This window comes from Diceros bicornis, chromosome 14 (assembly GCF_020826845.1).
Source record: "Diceros bicornis minor isolate mBicDic1 chromosome 14, mDicBic1.mat.cur, whole genome shotgun sequence".
NCBI lineage: Eukaryota > Metazoa > Chordata > Mammalia > Perissodactyla > Rhinocerotidae > Diceros > Diceros bicornis.
The window spans coordinates 22,538,267-22,555,604 of record NC_080753.1 but is presented as its reverse complement, the minus strand read 5'-3'; the positions used below and the strand labels follow the sequence as shown (position 1 = coordinate 22,555,604).

General features: G+C 53.8%; 2 protein-coding genes across 3 annotated transcripts in view; both read left to right on the top strand.

Annotated features, from left to right (window-relative positions):
- PTK7 (protein tyrosine kinase 7 (inactive)) overlaps positions 1-1,184 on the top strand; it is a 56,495-nt gene extending 55,311 nt beyond the window's left edge. For both annotated transcript variants that reach the window (XM_058554331.1, XM_058554330.1), the window contains exon 20: positions 351-1,184. In XM_058554331.1, the coding sequence (XP_058410314.1) occupies positions 351-511 (161 nt within the window). In that variant the 3' untranslated portion in view covers positions 512-1,184. The remainder of the gene's footprint in view (positions 1-350) is intronic.
- Positions 1,185-7,692: 6,508 nt separating this feature from the next.
- Positions 7,693-17,059, top strand: SRF (serum response factor). Its single transcript, XM_058554329.1, has 7 exons — positions 7,693-8,420; positions 10,042-10,308; positions 11,891-12,152; positions 12,712-12,831; positions 13,863-14,054; positions 14,386-14,462; positions 14,682-17,059. The coding sequence occupies exons 1-7, from the start codon at positions 7,902-7,904 to the stop codon at positions 14,775-14,777; spliced, it is 1,533 nt and encodes a 510-aa protein (XP_058410312.1). The 5' UTR covers positions 7,693-7,901; the 3' UTR covers positions 14,778-17,059.
- Positions 17,060-17,338: the final 279 nt, after the last annotated feature.

The window sequence follows — 17,338 nt, the reverse complement described above, 5'->3', positions numbered from 1 at the left end:
ACTGGTTAGAATACTGAAATACTTGCATGCTGGTTGGTAAATAGCCGTTGTCCTCAGTGCTCACTCCAGCGACTCTGATGCCTGCCCATTGACTCCACTTCAGTCCCCATGCACTGGCTGCCGCCTGTGCTGTGTGGACCCTGCCCCACCAGCCAGAAGGAGCTGGGGCCAGCAGAGTCATCTCCGCTGTTTACAAGATAGTATACTCCTTGAGTCAGTGCTCACTGACACTGGCCAGTGCCCCCTCGAGTCTCCCTCATGTGGCTGCTTGTGGAAACTGCAGGCTCCACAGAGTGTTGGACAGGTGGTTAAAAGTTTCGACTAACACTCCTCCCAACATCTTCCTGCAGACTTGCAGGCTGGGAAGGCCAGACTCCCGCAGCCTGAGGGCTGTCCTTCCAAGCTCTACCGGCTGATGCAGCGGTGCTGGGCGCTCAGCCCCAAAGACCGGCCCTCCTTCAGCGAGATCGCCAACACCCTGGGAGACAGCCCTGCTGACAACAAGCCGTGAGGAGGGAGCCCAGGCAGGCTGTGCCTCAGGATGGCGTGGGCAGGGGAGGGCCTCCTGAGGGGCGCCCACAGCATGATGGGCAAGATCCCGGTGTTCCCTGGCCCCAGGGGGCCCGCCCTGGCACCACAGGCACTGCTGAGGTCTGGGCAGGCCTGGGCTTCCCTCCTCTTCCTCACCCTCAGCTCTTGGGGAGGCTGATTCAGACCCAGACTGGGTGACTTGGGCCTTGGGCTGGGCAGCTTTCTCTGCCACCCCTTCTCCCATCAGGGATAGTGTGGGTGCCTCAGGTAATCCCAGTTTCTGGCCTGGGTCTGCTCGCCTTGACCAGGTCCAGTTCTGCCAGTCACCTGCCAACTTTACCCAGAGAGTGCTAGGCTGGAGGTGAGCTGGGTTTGAGGGCAGTTCCTTGATTTACTCAAGTTCCTGGGTAGTTCTGGCCCACGGGGCCCACCTTGGGGTGTGCACTAGGATCTCGGAGGACACAGCCGTGAGTCCTGCCCCCATGGACTTGTGCACGCTGACCCAGACCCGTGCCTCTTCCCCACCCTTCTCTCTTTTCCTCATCCTAAGTGCCTGGCAGATGAAGGAATATTCAGGAGCTTTTGACACTATATAACCCGCCCTTTTTGTATGCACCATGGGCGGCTTTTGTATGTAATTGCAGCGTGGGGTGGGTGGGTATGGGAGGGAGGGGTGGGCCCTGGAGGAGATGGGGAGGGTGGGCCATCCCTGCCTCACACCTTTATTGTTGTTGTTTGTTCGTTTCAGTTTGTTGTTTTTTTTTTTTTTTACACTCGCTGCTCTCAATAAAGAAGCCTTTTTTACAACCTGCTTCTGATGCTCATTCCCTGCCGTTGTCCGTGAACGATGTCCCTTCTTCCCTCGCTTATCAGAGCAGCTGTGTGCCTTCCCGGAGCCTGGTGGGGCTTTGGAGAGGAATAACTAGCAGACACTGGTCCTTCTGTCTGGTTCTTGGAGCAGTTGAGAACGGGGGCTCGGAGGGCGCGAGGCCGCCTTTTGTCCACCTTGGTCCACCTTGTCCATCTCAGAGTTCCTCTCTGACTGCCGACTACCTATTCTCTGCTGGCTGGCCTAGTCCTCACTGAGCAAAGAGATGGTGCTTAATGCCTCAGTGCTCTAGGCCCTCAGCTGGTGTGAGTCCACCCCTTCGTTACCTAGACCTTGTGTCATCAGTTATACTCCACCTTATTCCAGGAACTTCAACCTGGTTCCCCATCCTAAAAGAAATGAGTCCTTTGAAATTGTTCTAGTTCCTTCTGTTCCTCACTAAACTTCTCAGTAATGAAAATAACAGCTAATATTTACTGAATACTTGCTCTGTACCAGTCACTTTGCTAAGCACTTAACGTGCATTATCTCATTTAATCTCTGTGACAACTCGGTTAGCCAGATGTTATTGTTCCCATCTCACAGACTTGGAAACTGAGGCTCAGGGAGGTCAAGTAATTTCCCCAAGGTCACACAGCTAGTAAGTGAGCCATTGTTGTTGATATACAGTGCTACATCCCTCAGGTGTGTTGGAGTAAAAACAACCCAAGAACAATTTCTTTAATTTTATTTATTTTATTTTTTCCCCCAAAGCCCCAGTAGATAGTTGTATATCATAGTTGCACATCCTTCTAGTTGCTGTATGTGGGACGCAGCCTCAGCATGGCTGGAGAAGCAGTGCGTCGCGCGCACGCGCAGCCTCAGCATGGCTGGAGAAGCAGTGCGTCGGTGCGCGCCTGGGATCCGAACCCCGGGCCGCCAGCAGCGGAGTGCATGCACTTAACCACTAAGCCACGGGGCCGGCCCCCAAGAACAATTTCTTTAGAGCAGTAGTTTTCAAACTGTGGGTTGCAACCAGCGTTTTTAAAAAAACGAAACATAATAGAAATTATCAGAGTACATTGTATACCTTAGGGGTAAGTCTTGTTTGATGAAATTTTGTTTGTACTGTTTGATACATGTTTGTGTATATTGGGTATTAGTCAGCTGTTGGGGTAGTGCTGCTGCATAATAACCCCCAAATCTCAGTTGCTTACAACAACTGTTTTTCTCACTCATGGATCTGCAGGTTGTTGAGGTTTGGCTGATCTTGGCTGGACTTAGCTGAGTTCCGCTGGGCTTCGCTCCAGGCTGTAGGTGTGGGTCTACTCTGCTGGCCCCGGGGCATGCTCTTATGCAGTGGCAGGAGCACAAGAGGTCAAGCCAGATCCTGCAAGCACATTGAAAACCACAAGTCTGTTCACATTTTATCAGCCAAAGCAAGTCACGTGTCAAAAGCCAACATGAACACCAGTAGGAGGTACTGCAAAGTCACATGGCAAAGGATGAGGACATGTTAATTCCAAGACCGAGTGTGAACAATTGGGAGCAATAATCTTAATTCACTGCAGGTGGCGATGTACCAATGATTTCTTTCTGTGGGTTGCACTCAGAAATATTGGGAAGGCTTTACTGTAGAAGGTCATTGATCACTAATTCTCTTCTCACTCCTGATCTTCCTTGCCCACTCTGCTGTGGCTCATGTTGCTGGCCACATTGGCCATGTCAAACTCTCCTCTCTTTTTTTTTTCCTTTTTGCAGGGGAAGAGTTGCCCTAAGCTAACATCTGTTGTCAATCTTCCTCCTCTTTCTTCCTTTTTCCCCCCCTAGAGCCCCAGTACATAGTTGTGTATAGTTATAAGTTCTAGTTCTTCTGGGCCGGCCCGTGGCTTAGCGGTTAAGTGTGCGCGCTCCGCTACTGGCGGCCCAGGTTCGGAACCCCGGGCACGCACCAATGCACCGCTTCTCCAGCCATGCTGAGGCCGAGTCCCACATACAGCAACTAGAAGGAGGTGCAGCTATGACATACAACTATCTACTGGGGCTTTGGGGGAATAAATAAATAAATAAAATTATAAAAAAAAAGTTCTAGTTCTTCTATGTGAGCCGCCACCACAGCATTGCTACTGACACACAAGTGGTGTCGTTCTGTGCCCTGGAACTGGGCCCTGGCTGCCGAAGTGGAGCGCACCGAACTTTAACTTCAACCGCTAGGCCATCAGGGCTGGCTCTCTCATCTCTTGACTTTGGTGATGGTATGCGGTCTCCACCTTCTCTGACCCTAGACCTTCTCCAGCCCTGGCTGAGGCTTCCTTCTTCTGCCTGCTTCCCTTCTGTTCTCCTTGGCCTTCCTCTGTGTTCTCACCTCAGGAATCTTATCTCACCGCATGTGGCTTTAACCGGCCCTTCAGTGTGGACAGTTCCCAAAGCATTAGCTCCAGTTCAGCATCTACCTCAGGCTCCAGACACACACTCCCTGTTTCCTACAGGACATTTCCCTCTGCCTGCCTCCCTGAGCCCAAACTGAACTTCTCTCTTCCAAACCTGTTCCTCCAGCCAGGCTCCCTCTTTCCATCAATGGTACCACTGTGTGAAGAATAGTCACCCTCACTCAAAATCTCAATCCATCCTGAGTCCTCTTCTCTGTGTACCGCCCTCCCTGTGCAGCCTGTCACCAAGATCCATTTCTTCTACCTCTGCCCTGTTGCTATCTTTGCTTAATTTTAAGAGAAAAAATATGTATAAAAGTAATATTGATCATGGAAGAAGTCAAATGGAACAGACTCGTATAAAGCAGATAACACATCCTCTAGCCCCCAACCCCACTGTCCAGTGGTAGTTCCAATTAGTGTTGGAGCATGGCTTTCCAGATTTCCTGGCACACTGACTCACGACCTCTTTTCCTTTCCATTCCTTCTAATGCTGCCATCACAATTGAGACCTCTTTTCTTCTATGTGAAGTTAAGAATCTCTTTGTAAAGGTTAATTCCAAATGAAAATAGTTTTAGTGATAGTAATTTATTTACAGTCATGTGCCGAATAGCGACGGTGGTCCCGTGAGATCGGTACCTTAAAGCCTAGGTGTATAGTAGGCTACACCGTCTAGGTTTGTGTTAGTACACGCTATGATGTTCATACAACAACGAAAGTGCCTAATGATGCATTTCTCAGAACATATCCCCATCGTTGTGACGCATGACTATTTATTTTTTTGATGATAGTAATTTTTATTTTTGGTGAGGAAGATTAGCCCTGAGCTAACATCTGTGCCCATCTTCCTCTACTTTATATGTGGGACATCTGCCACAGGATGGCTTGACGAGCGGTGCGTAGGTCTGCACCTGGATCCGAACCTGCAAACCCCGGGCCACTGAAGCGGAGCGCGCGAACTTAACCACTATGCCACCGGGCGACCCCTTGATGATAGTAATTTTTAAAAGCAATCCCTAATTTTTGTTCTGATATTATTTGGGTGATAAAAATCAGGAGAAAGAAATAAAGGTTGGGGTGGAAATGGTGTGGTACGAGGGGATCTGGCTAGAATTCTGATGCCCTTCTGGAGGTCATCATGGTCTGGGGTGGACGTGAGTCCATCTTCCAGGGGGCTACTGTGATTTAGGCCTTATCGGAGGAGCACCAAACTCACATTCCAGAGAGGCCAGGCAGGGGACTTATCTGAGCTCAGTAGGCTGTGTGGAGTCTATAGTGAACCTGAGAGCGGATGCCTCTTCCGTAGCCACCACGCGACTCAGCTCCAGGCTGTAGTGCTCTTGTGGGCACACAGACCCGGAGTTGCTAAAAATTGCAATTTTTTGAGAGAGTCCAGATATTCAGATTTTTATGTAAAGTCTCCTGATTTTAAAATATTATATGGTCCAAACAAAACTCAACTACGAGCCAGTTTTTGATTTTGACTTTATCCTTATCAAGTTTTGGCTCCTGAACCTGCAGTAATCCAGAATAGTGTGGGTGTAGGTCCCCCCCCACTGCCCTGTGGTGACAAAGGGCTGTGAAAACGAAGCCATCCCAAGCAGGCGGAGGAGCTGTGGCAGTAACGCTGGTGTTTCCCCCTAGGGGGTTGGGTGAAATTGGAGAGAGCGCAGCCTATTTGAAGGGAAGATGAGGACCGTGCTCATCCCAACACCCAACCCTGTAGATGTGGCAGATAGCAGTTGTCCTTGGGGTACCACTGCTGAGGGTTGTCCATCCTGCATGTGTCTAAACCAGGGGTCTCAAATGGAAAAGTCTTTAGAAGCCAGGCAGGAATGAAACTCCAGGGCTGTGGTTGTAAGACTGTGCAGCTCAGACAAATCACAGTCCGGAGCAACATTTGTGGCCCCTAAAGCCCTTCTGGAACCTATTTATCTATTTGACCTGTTCTTCCTCGTAAGCTAACACATTCCATATGTTTAACTACCTGTTGTGTAGAGTACATTAGGAAAAGAAAAAAAAATACTGGGAAATGGGGAAGAGGAAGGCTCTTAATTCTTGTATTTAAAGGTTTAATGAACAAGCTCATGTTTTTATATATGTGTGTATGGGTATGTATGTATATATACACACATATCACAAACCACTTGAACATACTTTATGTCAATATTTCTCAAAGTCTTTGGATTGTGACTCATAGTAAGAAATGCAGCTGACATTGTCATCCAGCACACACACACACTGAACCATATGAAATCAACAATACCCCACTCTCTTGACCTATAAGATGGCGGTTTTGTACTGTTCAGCCTAAAACCAATGCAAACCAAGTTTTATGCAACAGTATTTGCCCTTGCTTTTTGTGATACCCATTAATTTATCATTTTAAATGGTGGTTTCAGTACATTAAATTGATTTCACTGCCTCTACCACTAATGGGTCACAACCAACTGCTTTATTTGATCTTCACAACAACTTTTAAGGCAGGAATCATCACCCTGTCCCATCCCCTTAGACACAACAGGATGTTTATCCCAGGGATGAGGTGATTACCCCAGGTAGCTCCTATTAACTAGTCACTGACCACTTATCCTGCACTTCAGCTTTTGTCTTTATCTCCTTTAATCTGCATTAAGAACCTCGTGGGGTGGTACCAACAGTGAGGAATATGGAGTTTGGAGAGACCAAACACTTGTTTCTAGGCACAGGACTAGGAAAGTGCAGATTCCATATTTGAATAATTTCTGTAACAGCAAAGCCCAAGCTATTTTCACTGCCTTGGAGCTAAAACCCAGACCCGGACCCTGAACCTGCGCTTTGCAGCACGCCAGTTCTTTTTTTTTTCTTTCTCTCACTGGCTTTCGAGAGAAGGGCGTATGTGTTCGTGCGTGTGTGTGTTTTCTTTAACTATCTGTCCGGCTACACTTTTTCCCAGGCCTTTGCACTGGCTGTGAAGTGGGCTTTATCCCCGGACCACCCCCTCCCGCAGCCCAGCCCGCAGCTGGAAGTCTTCACCAATCTCCATCTCGCCTCCCTGCCCCCCATAGGGGACCGAGAGGCCAACTGTCTCCCCCGGTCTTTTCCAGATGTGCGTCTGCCAAAGACCCCCCTCGTATAGAGGATGATGAATGAGGACCGGGGAGCCGGCCTGGTGGGAAAGTCGTCGCCTTGAAGAGAGGGAAAGGAAGTCAGGGGGAGGGGATGGGTTGGAGCCCAGTGGCGGGGGCGCGACGAGTCTGGACACCGGGGACCCAAGCCCCCTCTGCTCGGCCAGTAACTTTGCCTCCCCCAGGAAGGCGTGGAGAAGGGCTCCAGTCCTTGCACTCCTTTTGGAATTTGGGCTATATTATATCATTTACTGCAAACGGCACAATCCACTCAGGGACTACCCCAGTGTTTGCTTCCAGCCCTTCCAGTGCCTGGTTTCCAGTGCTGCTCCTGCTCCTCCGCAAGACTGCGCTCCTGTCCCCTCCCAGGCTTCCCTTCTGCAGGTCCCTCCCAATTCTCTCTACCATTCTCTGGTCAGGGGGGCGGAGTTGCACCTCTTCTCCTGTTTCTTTAAGAGGCGTCGGCTCCTCCCTTGTCGGAGTCGCCGTCTGACGCGGGATGACAGCAGCGAGTTCGGTATGTCTATGCAAATAAGCGCCCCCTGTGGGCCAATGGGGTGCGGAGGTGCCGGAACCGCGGACCAATGGGGCGGGGGCGCAGGGGCTCACCATATAAGGAGCGGCCTCGCCATAAAAGGAAACATTGTATCTCTTTATATGGGGGGAAGGGTCGGGGGATCCCTCCGCCGCCAGCGCGTGGTCCCGGCCCCCTCCACCCGCCGTCTCTACCGCGGCCAGCAGCCCCTGCCCCCCGGGGGACGCTGACGGTCGCCGGCGCGCCGCCCTAGCATACGGACAGGGGGCGCTGCGCCCGGCCTGGGGCAACCCGGGCCACAGGGGCAGGAAAGTGAGGGCCCAGGTCGGCCCGGGCGTGCAGGGGGCCCGGGTTCGCAGCGGCGGCGGCGGCAGTGATAGCGGCTCTAGCAGCAGCGGGAGCGCCGGGTTGAGCCGGGAAGCCGATGGCGGCGGCGGCGGCGGCTCCGATTCCTCGCTGACTGCCCGTCCGCCCTCCTGCATTGAGCGCCATGTTACCGAGCCAAGCTGGGGCCGCGGCGGCGCTGGGCCGGGGCTCGGCCCTGGGGGGCAGCCTGAACCGGACCCCGACGGGGCGGCCGGGCGGTGGAGGTGGCGGCGGGACTCGCGGGGCTAACGGGGGCCGGGTCCCCGGGAACGGCGCGGGGCTCGGGCCGGGCCGCCTCGAGCGGGAGGCTGCAGCAGCAGCGACAGCCACCCCGGCGCCCACCGCGGGGGCCCTCTACAGCGGCAGCGAGGGCGACTCGGAGTCGGGCGAGGAGGAGGAGCTGGGCGCGGAGCGGCGCGGCCTGAAGCGGAGCCTGAGCGAGATGGAGCTCGGCGTGGTGGTCGGTGGGCCCGAGGCGGCAGCGGCGGCCACTGGGGGCTACGGGCCGGTGAGCGGCGCGGTGAGCGGGGCCAAGCCGGGTAAGAAGACTCGGGGCCGCGTGAAGATCAAGATGGAGTTCATCGACAACAAGCTGCGGCGCTACACGACCTTCAGCAAGAGGAAGACGGGCATCATGAAGAAGGTACTGGGCCGGGAGGCTGGCCGGCCACTGGGGACCGAGAGGGTGGGGACGCGCAGAGGGAGCCCGGGAGGCAGGCTGAGCCGAGGCGGAGGTGAGAGGCGGCGAGTCCGCAGGAGGTGTGTGGGAGGGGACGGCTGTTACCCCGGGAGGGTGAAAGGGGAGGGGCCGCCAGGAAAATGTGGGGAGAGGGGAGATGCCGCGAACGTCCGGAAAAGGGGGGAAAGGCACCGAGATGGGAGTGACCGGCACGCGAGAGGAACAGGGCCCTTGCAGAGTGAAGGGGTGAAGAGTGCTCATGGGAGGCCGCGAGCTGCCCAGGAGGTGGTTAATGAGACGCGGGGGTCACTAGGTCCACTGCGCTCTGTTGTTCGGGGGAGGTGCCGGAAAAGCAGGGAGCAGCAGAGGAGGTCTGGAGGTGAGGAGGCTGGAGCTGTCTAACAACAATGAGCGAGCCTGTGTGGGAGGAAGGTGGGCACCACGACAGTAGTGCTGGCTGGAAGGACAGGCAGGGCTGATGACCGAATGGGGCTCAAGAGCCTCAGGTAAGGGAGCAGAGCAGAACTGATGCTGCTCTGAGCAGCAGGGACCAAGTCCCGCGGTGGCCATGTGTCTTCCACCGCATCCACTGGAAGCCGGCACACTCCCTGCAGGACAGGCTTCAGAACCATCTGCTTTTGGGACAAGTGGGATTTCCAGCCCTAGGGAGAGTCTGTGCATGGAGTTGGGGAGAAGGCAGGGAGGTTTGCAGAGGTACTTAGAAATTTCTCCTCTTGTAGCCGATTATCCAGTGAAAAGGGGTGAGGAAAGGAGTCATCTTGGGGTGTAGAAGATATGGGAAGGAATGGAAGCAGAGGAGCTGGGAAACAAGAAGCTAGAACCCTGGGAACATTTGCTGGTGTTTGTAATGTCCCGTATAGAAACCAGAGCTGCTTCCAAGGTGGGTTGTGGAACTTTATTGGGAGTGAGGATGCCATCTATGGGGCCATCCTTGAGGGTCCACTTCCTGGGCTCATGGCAGGGTAGTAGCTGCTAATCTAGCCCCCATCTCCCATCACTCCAGACACTGTTGTATCAAGACAAAGAGAGAAAAAAAGGGTAGCACAGTACTATAGGGCAGAAAGACAAAATGGCAACAGGTTAGGGCCTGTGCAGTTTCCGGGAAGAAACATGGGACAGTTTAGAGCTTAGGTGGCCCCTTAGCTCTAATGTCTCATGTGACTTCTAGTGTGGTAGCCACTTCATCCTGGTCCCTGTGACAGTGAAGAGGGGGTGGGAGCCATCTCTTCATGAGGCTCCGGGCACCAAGCCGTAGTAAGGAACAGTTACCTGGGCTCCTCTGTGTCCCCTAAGGTTATATGTTCTGTTACCAGGGGGCCGTGACAGTTTGCTTGGGGTATCTGCAGGTCAGTGGGGCTGCTCCTCAAAGGAGAGTGCATAGTTTTTCCACTGTCCAGCTCACCTTCAGATATCCTGAGAGGACCCTCCCAGAGTCACTGGAGAGGAAGGTCATTATGGGAGTGTGGGCTTGAGATCACCGTGTACTTCCTCGCTTTCCTACTTCCCAAGGAAGGTAGACATAAAAAGTTTGCTGACCTACCCATCTCCTCCCCCCTACCCCCAGGCCTATGAGCTGTCCACGCTGACAGGGACACAGGTGCTGTTGCTGGTGGCCAGTGAGACAGGCCATGTGTATACCTTTGCCACCCGCAAACTGCAGCCCATGATCACCAGTGATACGGGCAAGGCACTGATTCAGACCTGCCTCAACTCGCCAGACTCTCCACCCCGCTCAGACCCCACCACTGACCAGAGAATGAGTGCCACGGGCTTTGAAGAGACAGACCTCACCTACCAGGTGTCAGAGTCCGACAGCAGTGGGGAGACCAAGGTGTGTTTGGGTACCTATCTGAGGGGAAGGAAGGGGAGGGACTTGACCGGCAGAGAGGGGAGGAGGGTCCCTCTCTCCCTCGCCCAGGACAGGTGCATAGGCGCCCACTGATGTGGAATGGAGCTGGGTTAGTGCCCCTCATCCTAGGGGACAGGTGTCCATCCTCGCTATCCTGACAGGAGGCCGGCCCCCTAGATAAGCGGGCGGCCTCCGTGCCCATATAAGGCCGGCTCCGGCTCCACGCCGGCCTCCCGCCTGCAGCCCGCCTGCCTGGCAGGGCCCTTGCATTCCTCCCGCCAGCTGTCTCCCCGCTGGGGGCGGGGGCGTAGCTTAGCCCTGCCCTCCCGGCAGGCTGGGTCGCCAGGGAGTAGGAAGGAAGCACTCATGGGTTCCAAGGTCCTGGGAACACGGCACTGTCGACAGGCGGGCTGGGTGACTGGGCTGGAGACTACCTTACTGGCCAGCCGCCTACCTCTTCAGGATGTCCGGGCCTGGGCACGTTAGGGAGCGTATTCGCAGGCTGCTAGGGATGCCGGCCCTGGTTACGCCTCCCCCTTCCTTTTCCCGGTAAGGAGAGGGGCGGGGCTTCCTCTTTTGCTCCTCCGGGGAGCTCCACCTTCCGGGTGTTTCTTCACTAACTGGCCAATAAGAGGAAGCGGCACTGTTTGCCTTAGCAACGCCTCTGCCAATCAGGGGCTTCGGGCTCGGCTGCTTAGCAAACATCCCGCCCTGACCCACCCCCAGTATTTGAGCCCCCTCAGTTCTCCGAGCTTGATTCTCGGCTCGTGGCTTCCTCCTTCCCCTTCTAAGAACAAAGGCTTCCTGAGGGGAGAGTCAGTGCTCTAGGCTTCCTTCTCTTTTAGTGGCTTATCATCGGTAATAATTTTTAAACTCTTAGCAGTAGGGCTCGTTTATTTCAGGAAATTTTGCTGGATGTATAAATTCCTTTGGTAGTTTAAATCTTAAGTATTGGCATAAAGTACTTCATTGCCAAACCCCAAGATCTCTCTCTAACCCTAAGTTCCCTGAAAAACTCTTGTCTCTGTCTCAGAAGCCTGGCAAATCAGAAGGACCCTTTTAAAGAGGACATAGTAGCCCAGCCCCCTCATGTTTACAGAGGAGGAGAACTGGGGCTCTGAAAGAGGAAGTAATTTTCCCAGCGTCACACAGAGGGTCATTACCAGACCCCGGGTGTCCTGATTCCCCAGGCAGTGTGATGACCACAGTCCACGGGGGCAGAGAACTCAGGGAGTTATGATGTTGACATTGTCATTGTCATCATCGTAAAAGCAGCAAATACTTACTGCCCTTTTTATGTGTCAGGCACTGTGCTAAGTGCCTTACATATGTTAACCTATTTAATCTTCACCACACCTGCGGGATAGGTATTCTCCTTTTACAGACAGGAAACTGAAGCTCAGCAGCTCAATAACTTGCCCAGGGGTCAGGCAGCAGGTAAATGGCGGAACTGGGATTTGAACCCAAGCACACTGGTTCCAGTCTGGGCTGTGAACCCACACAAAGCTTCTGCAGGGACAGGGTCTGGTAGAGGCTCACCGCTCCATCTTTACTCTGAGTGTAGGACACACTGAAACCAGCGTTCACAGTCACCAACCTGCCGGGTACCACCTCCACCATCCAAACAGCACCCAGCACCTCTACCACCATGCAAGTCAGCAGCGGCCCCTCCTTCCCCATCACCAACTACCTGGCACCAGTGTCTGCTAGCGTCAGCCCCAGTGCTGTCAGCAGTGCCAACGGGACTGTGCTGAAGAGTACAGGCAGTGGCCCTGTCTCCTCTGGGGGCCTCATGCAGCTGCCCACCAGCTTCACCCTCATGCCTGGTGAGTCATAAGGGGCAAACTGGGCATGCCAAGAGTGGGTTTAGGGCTGGCCCAAGGAGAATCTCTTTCCCTGCTCAGGAGGAGGGTGAACAGGGGCCAGAGCCTGAGAAAAGCCCCTTGTGTCCCCCTGGCAGGCATGCCCCTCCCCACTGGGACCCCTACTATCCTTGTCAGTAAGTTTCAACCATATGCTCTGGCCTTGCCTAGCTAGTCCAGCCCTGGGCCCCCACTGCCACAGGGATAGTAGACATTCTGCCACTTCCCTACCTTAACTGGAGGGCAGATCGTGTGTCTTTGATGGGTCAATGCCAGCTCCTGTGTCAACTGAAGAGGGTAGAGGCAAGGCCTGGGATGGAGGAGGAGGAAAGGGCAAGAGCAGAACGTGGAAGCCCCTGGAGACCAGACTCAGGGCGTGAAGGGCCTCTTTGGCTCCCAGGAAAGATAGTGACGGGAGTTGGGGAGCAGTGTGCCGGACCCTGGGCCTGGGGATGTTTGAGGGTGCCTGGGGCAGGTGGTGGCTGGGTAGGACAGAGCACAAGTAAGTTTCTGTGTCTCACAGGTGGGGCAGTGGCCCAACAGGTCCCAGTGCAGGCCATACAGGTGCACCAGGCCCCACAGCAAGCGTCTCCTTCTCGCGACAGCAGCACAGACCTCACGCAGACCTCCTCCAGCGGGACAGGTATGGCTCAAAGCTCTGTTACCTCCCTGCCCTGCCTCTTTCATGAGGCCTTGCAGCAGGTGCCCAGCAGTGTCCTTCTTATAACAAAGGTCAGAGAATTTCTTAATGTGGAGACTGAGGCTTTTGGCTTAACCCTTATCCTATTCCTTATGGGCAAGTCAGGTGAGGATGGCTGGGCTTGGAATCCTGCCTTCAATAGGGCTGTGGATTCCAGGAAGAAATTAGGGACCATTGAAGCCACCTTCCTCATCATTCAGATGAGAAGCCTGAGGCCCAGAAAGGAGAAGCTGCTTACCCAAAGACACACATTTGCTCAATTACCAGGAAGGATTTATAGAGCAGTTCTCACCTTGTGGGATGGTGTCCTCGGTGTTGAGTAGCCATAATTCCCACTGGTGTCTCTAGTCATTTCAGAAATGATGAAACACTTTCAAAATGTAATTACTTTTAAGTTCTTATTATTTACAACCTTGTTTCACAAAGTGTGGTCTGTGTCCTCACCTGGGAGCTTGACAAATGCAGACTCTTAAGCCTCACCCCAAAGCTACCAAATCAGAATCTGCATTTTAACAAGATCCCCAGGTGACTGTGTGCCCATTAACATTTGAGAAGTGCTTGTTGAAGAGATGGATTTGTTAGCCACACATTTAGGAAGAGGGAGGAGGAGAGAGAACAAATGAAAAATGGGATGATGGAACTCCCTAAAAGGGGAGTGTCCGAGTTTCCTTAGGGTGGGTCAGTCATGGTCATCTTTGTTTTTCCCAGGGCCTTAGGGTCTTGGAACAGAGAATTCAGCAGATAGATAATCGAATAGTATGATGCGATAGGAATAATTAAAGGTTGGTGCTATTGTTGAAGAAAAAATAAGGCTTTGCTTAGGCGATGACAGGGAGCAAAGGAGTGAGCCTTGTCTAGCTTCTGACGTGGGAAATGGCAAGAGGACTCTGGAGGCCTGGAGTTCCTGGGGGTGGGGTGGGGGATATCAGTAGGCACCAATACCAACCTCCCTGACGTGTGTCTGTGTTTGCTAGTGACGTTGCCCGCCACCATCATGACGTCATCCGTGCCCACAACTGTAGGCGGCCACATGATGTACCCTAGCCCCCATGCAGTGATGTATGCACCCACCTCGGGCCTGGCTGATGGCAGCCTCACCGTGCTCAATGCTTTCTCCCAGGCGCCATCCACCATGCAGGTGTCTCACAGCCAGGTCCAGGAGCAAGGTGAGTTGGGAGCAGGGCTGAGGAAAGGAGGACCATTTCCTCCCTTACACATACACACTTAAATGCCCCCATGCACACTCAGACATGCACCATCTCACACACACATACAGAAACTAGGATGCCCACACATATACCTACACCTGGGTGCTTGCACACACACTCTCACAGCACACTTGGACACTCATGCACACTTGGACACATTTGGACACTCACCCTTGGGCACTTACATCTGAGACTCACCCGGTCACTTGTTTCTATCACCACTCCTCCAATATCTGGAAATTTTTCTTGAGCAAGTGATTCAAGTGTCTCCTGTGGTTTTCCAATGCAGGTGGTGTCCCCCAGGTGTTCCTGACAGCACCCTCTGGGACAGTGCAGATCCCCGTATCTGCAGTTCAGCTTCACCAGGTAGGTGGAGGCCCCTTTCACCCCATCCCAGCCAGCCAGCCACTTCTTTATGTTGACCTTGGGGATTCTCTTACCAGTTGGTCCAAGCCAAGATCCCTAGCCAGGAGGCCTATCCATTTTACTGGTCAGACTTGTGGTGGCCAGGCAGGCAAGCAGGGGGGAGCCTGAGCTGGCTGGTCAATTCCTGACCCCCTTCCTTACACACCTCCTTCCCTCCAGATGGCTGTGATAGGGCAGCAGGCCGGGAGCAGCAGCAACCTCACCGAGTTACAGGTGGTGAACCTGGACGCCGCCCACAGCACCAAGAGTGACTGATCCGCCCTGCCGCCCTGGACAGATGGCCCAAGGGATGGCACCACTTATTTATTGTTGCCTTTTCACGTTTTCTTCACACACATGTTGACGGGCCGCAGGAGGGAGGCGGGGAGGAGGAGTGGGCAGCCACAGGACTGAGCCCTCTCACTCCAGCCAAAGAAATGGGCCGGCCTGCCCTCCACCCCATCCTCCCTCACCCTCCCCTCCTTCCAGCTCCACCTCCCATTTCTGTTGATGGTGGGCTGTCCTCCCTCCTCAGACTCCCCGTGCCAGCTTGGCTCCATGTTTGCCATGAGTATTAGCTTACCCAATGGGACCGTGCCCCACCTTCCCACACACAGGCCTCTGTGGGACTAGGCACCGTGTCCCCCCGAGGAAGCAGTTGGGGTCCTCTCCCCAGCCTCCTTGCTGACTCCACGTCAGCACTGTGTCTGCCACAGGCTGGGTCAAAAGAGCCCTACCCCTGCCCCTCAGGGAGCCAGCTGGGGAGATGGGGCTTCTTCCCTCGCCGCCCCTGCAGCTCCTGAGAGCTGGGCCTGTGCACGGAGCAGGTTCCCAGGGCCTCCTGCCCTGCCTTGCCGCTCCCCTCGGAACTCCAGGGGCTCCTGGGTTGGAGGGAACCACCAGTGTTCCCTCTCCCCCTGTCTTCCCCCCTCTCCTCCCAGCTGCTTTCCTTAAAGTTGATTTTGAACTTTTTATTTGAGGAGACGAAGTGAAAACAAATCTATAAATATATATTTTTAAAATATTTAACTTTTTTTTATGGCGTTTTTCTCATCCCCCTCCCTGCCCAAGCTCCCCTTCCCTGGGGAGCCCTGGGGCTCCCCAGAACTGGCTGGGCCTTTGGGGACAGAGCCACCCCGAGAGCTTGGGGCCCGCCAGTGTTGGGGGGGAGATTCTGGGATTGCCCGGGCCTGGGTTGTTTCCAGGAGAAAACCGGGGGAGGGGCCCTCAGGCCATGCCCCAAAGGGGTAGGGAGGGTGACCCACAGCTCTGGGCCTCTTTTCGCCCTTTAGGGCTGTTGCTAGGGAGAGGGAAGAGGGAGACCAAATGTGGGGCTGGGGTGGAAGGGTGTCAGGTTGAGGCAACTGACTTCATTTGTGCCACACGCATGAACATTGCAGCCTTGTGCTCCCCCAGGCCTGCAGCTGCCTGGGGCCCAAGTTGCAGTGAGCAGGGTGGGGTCTGGGAGGGGTGAGAGGCAGGAATGGGGGTCAGAAGAAATGGGAGCAGCTCTTAGGCTTAGTGCAGCGATAGGGGAGCCAGAAACGGGCAGCTCTCCCAGGGAGTGAGCAGCTACTGTAACTTTTTTAAATTAAGACAAAAAGCCTTGAAGAAAATGACTTTATTTTTCTAAGTGTAACCTCAGTATTTATGTAATTTGTACAGGGGCTGTGCCCTACCCCTTCTGCCCCCTTTGGGGTAGACCTTGAGGGTGGGCCAGCATAGGGGGAGGGTCTTTTACCCTGTGTCAGAGCCTACCTTCACCACCTATATCCGGAAAGGGAGCTTTTTCAGAACAGGGCAGCAGTTGGGGTGGAGTTTTATTAACCCCTTATGACTGCCTTCAGTAGGAACAAGCCTGCTTCTGTGATTAGGTGAGGGGGTGGGGGAGGTTTTTACGCACAGCCTAGTTATCAAGGGGATGATTTGCCGACATGTTTGAGAACCCCCTAACCTCTAACCCCCATTGCTGTCTTGCCCCAATTTGGGGTGCCAGGATGGCAGCCACCTTTCTGGGCTTTTTCCTGGAGATAGCTGGGGCTTATGGGTGGCTTACAAGGCTGGGGCATGGCAAATCAGGGGCCAGAGAGTGGGGGAACTTGGGACTCAGGTCTGTAACTGCCCAGCCCCTTTTCTCTGCTCTCCTTTCACTCCACCATCACTCACTCACTCCCCACTCCCCCACCAGGGGAGGAGACCTTGATGAATTCCTCCTCTCCTTCCCACAAAAGACAGACCCAGTGAGTGAATCAGGCAAAGTGCTTATAATGTGTGTTGTGTGAGCGTGGCCTTGGGAGAACATGCGTGCGTCAGGGATGAGGTGGCATTTCTATGTGCAGTGACCCTTGGTGTTTCCCTTCCTTGATGGCTCTGGGGGGTGTGTATGTGCCTGAGTGAATGTGTGTGTGTGAATGTGGAGTGTGTATGTCAGTGGTTTCTACTTCCCCTGGGATGCTGACCCAGGAATAGTGGACATGGTCACAGTCCTATGTACAGAGCTTTCTTTTGTATTAAAAAAAATACTCTTTCAATAAATGTATCATTTTTGTGCACAGACAGTGGGGTCTTTGCCTCCGTTTTTCCATGCAGGGAGGGAGGGAGGGAGGTGTGAACACGAATCAAACCCCAAAAGTTGCTGCTCCGAGAAGGAAGCCTGGCTGCTTGATGAAAACATCCGGCAATGCTAAGGGGAGCTTTGGGCTGTTGAACTCCGTACGATTTAATTTAACGAACATTTCGGAGGCTGGGCCTTTATCTCGGTGAAGGGCTTTGCCGGCTGTTAGGCCAACACAGACATGAACAATTTTAATTAATAGGAAAAGTGACTCAACCAAAGC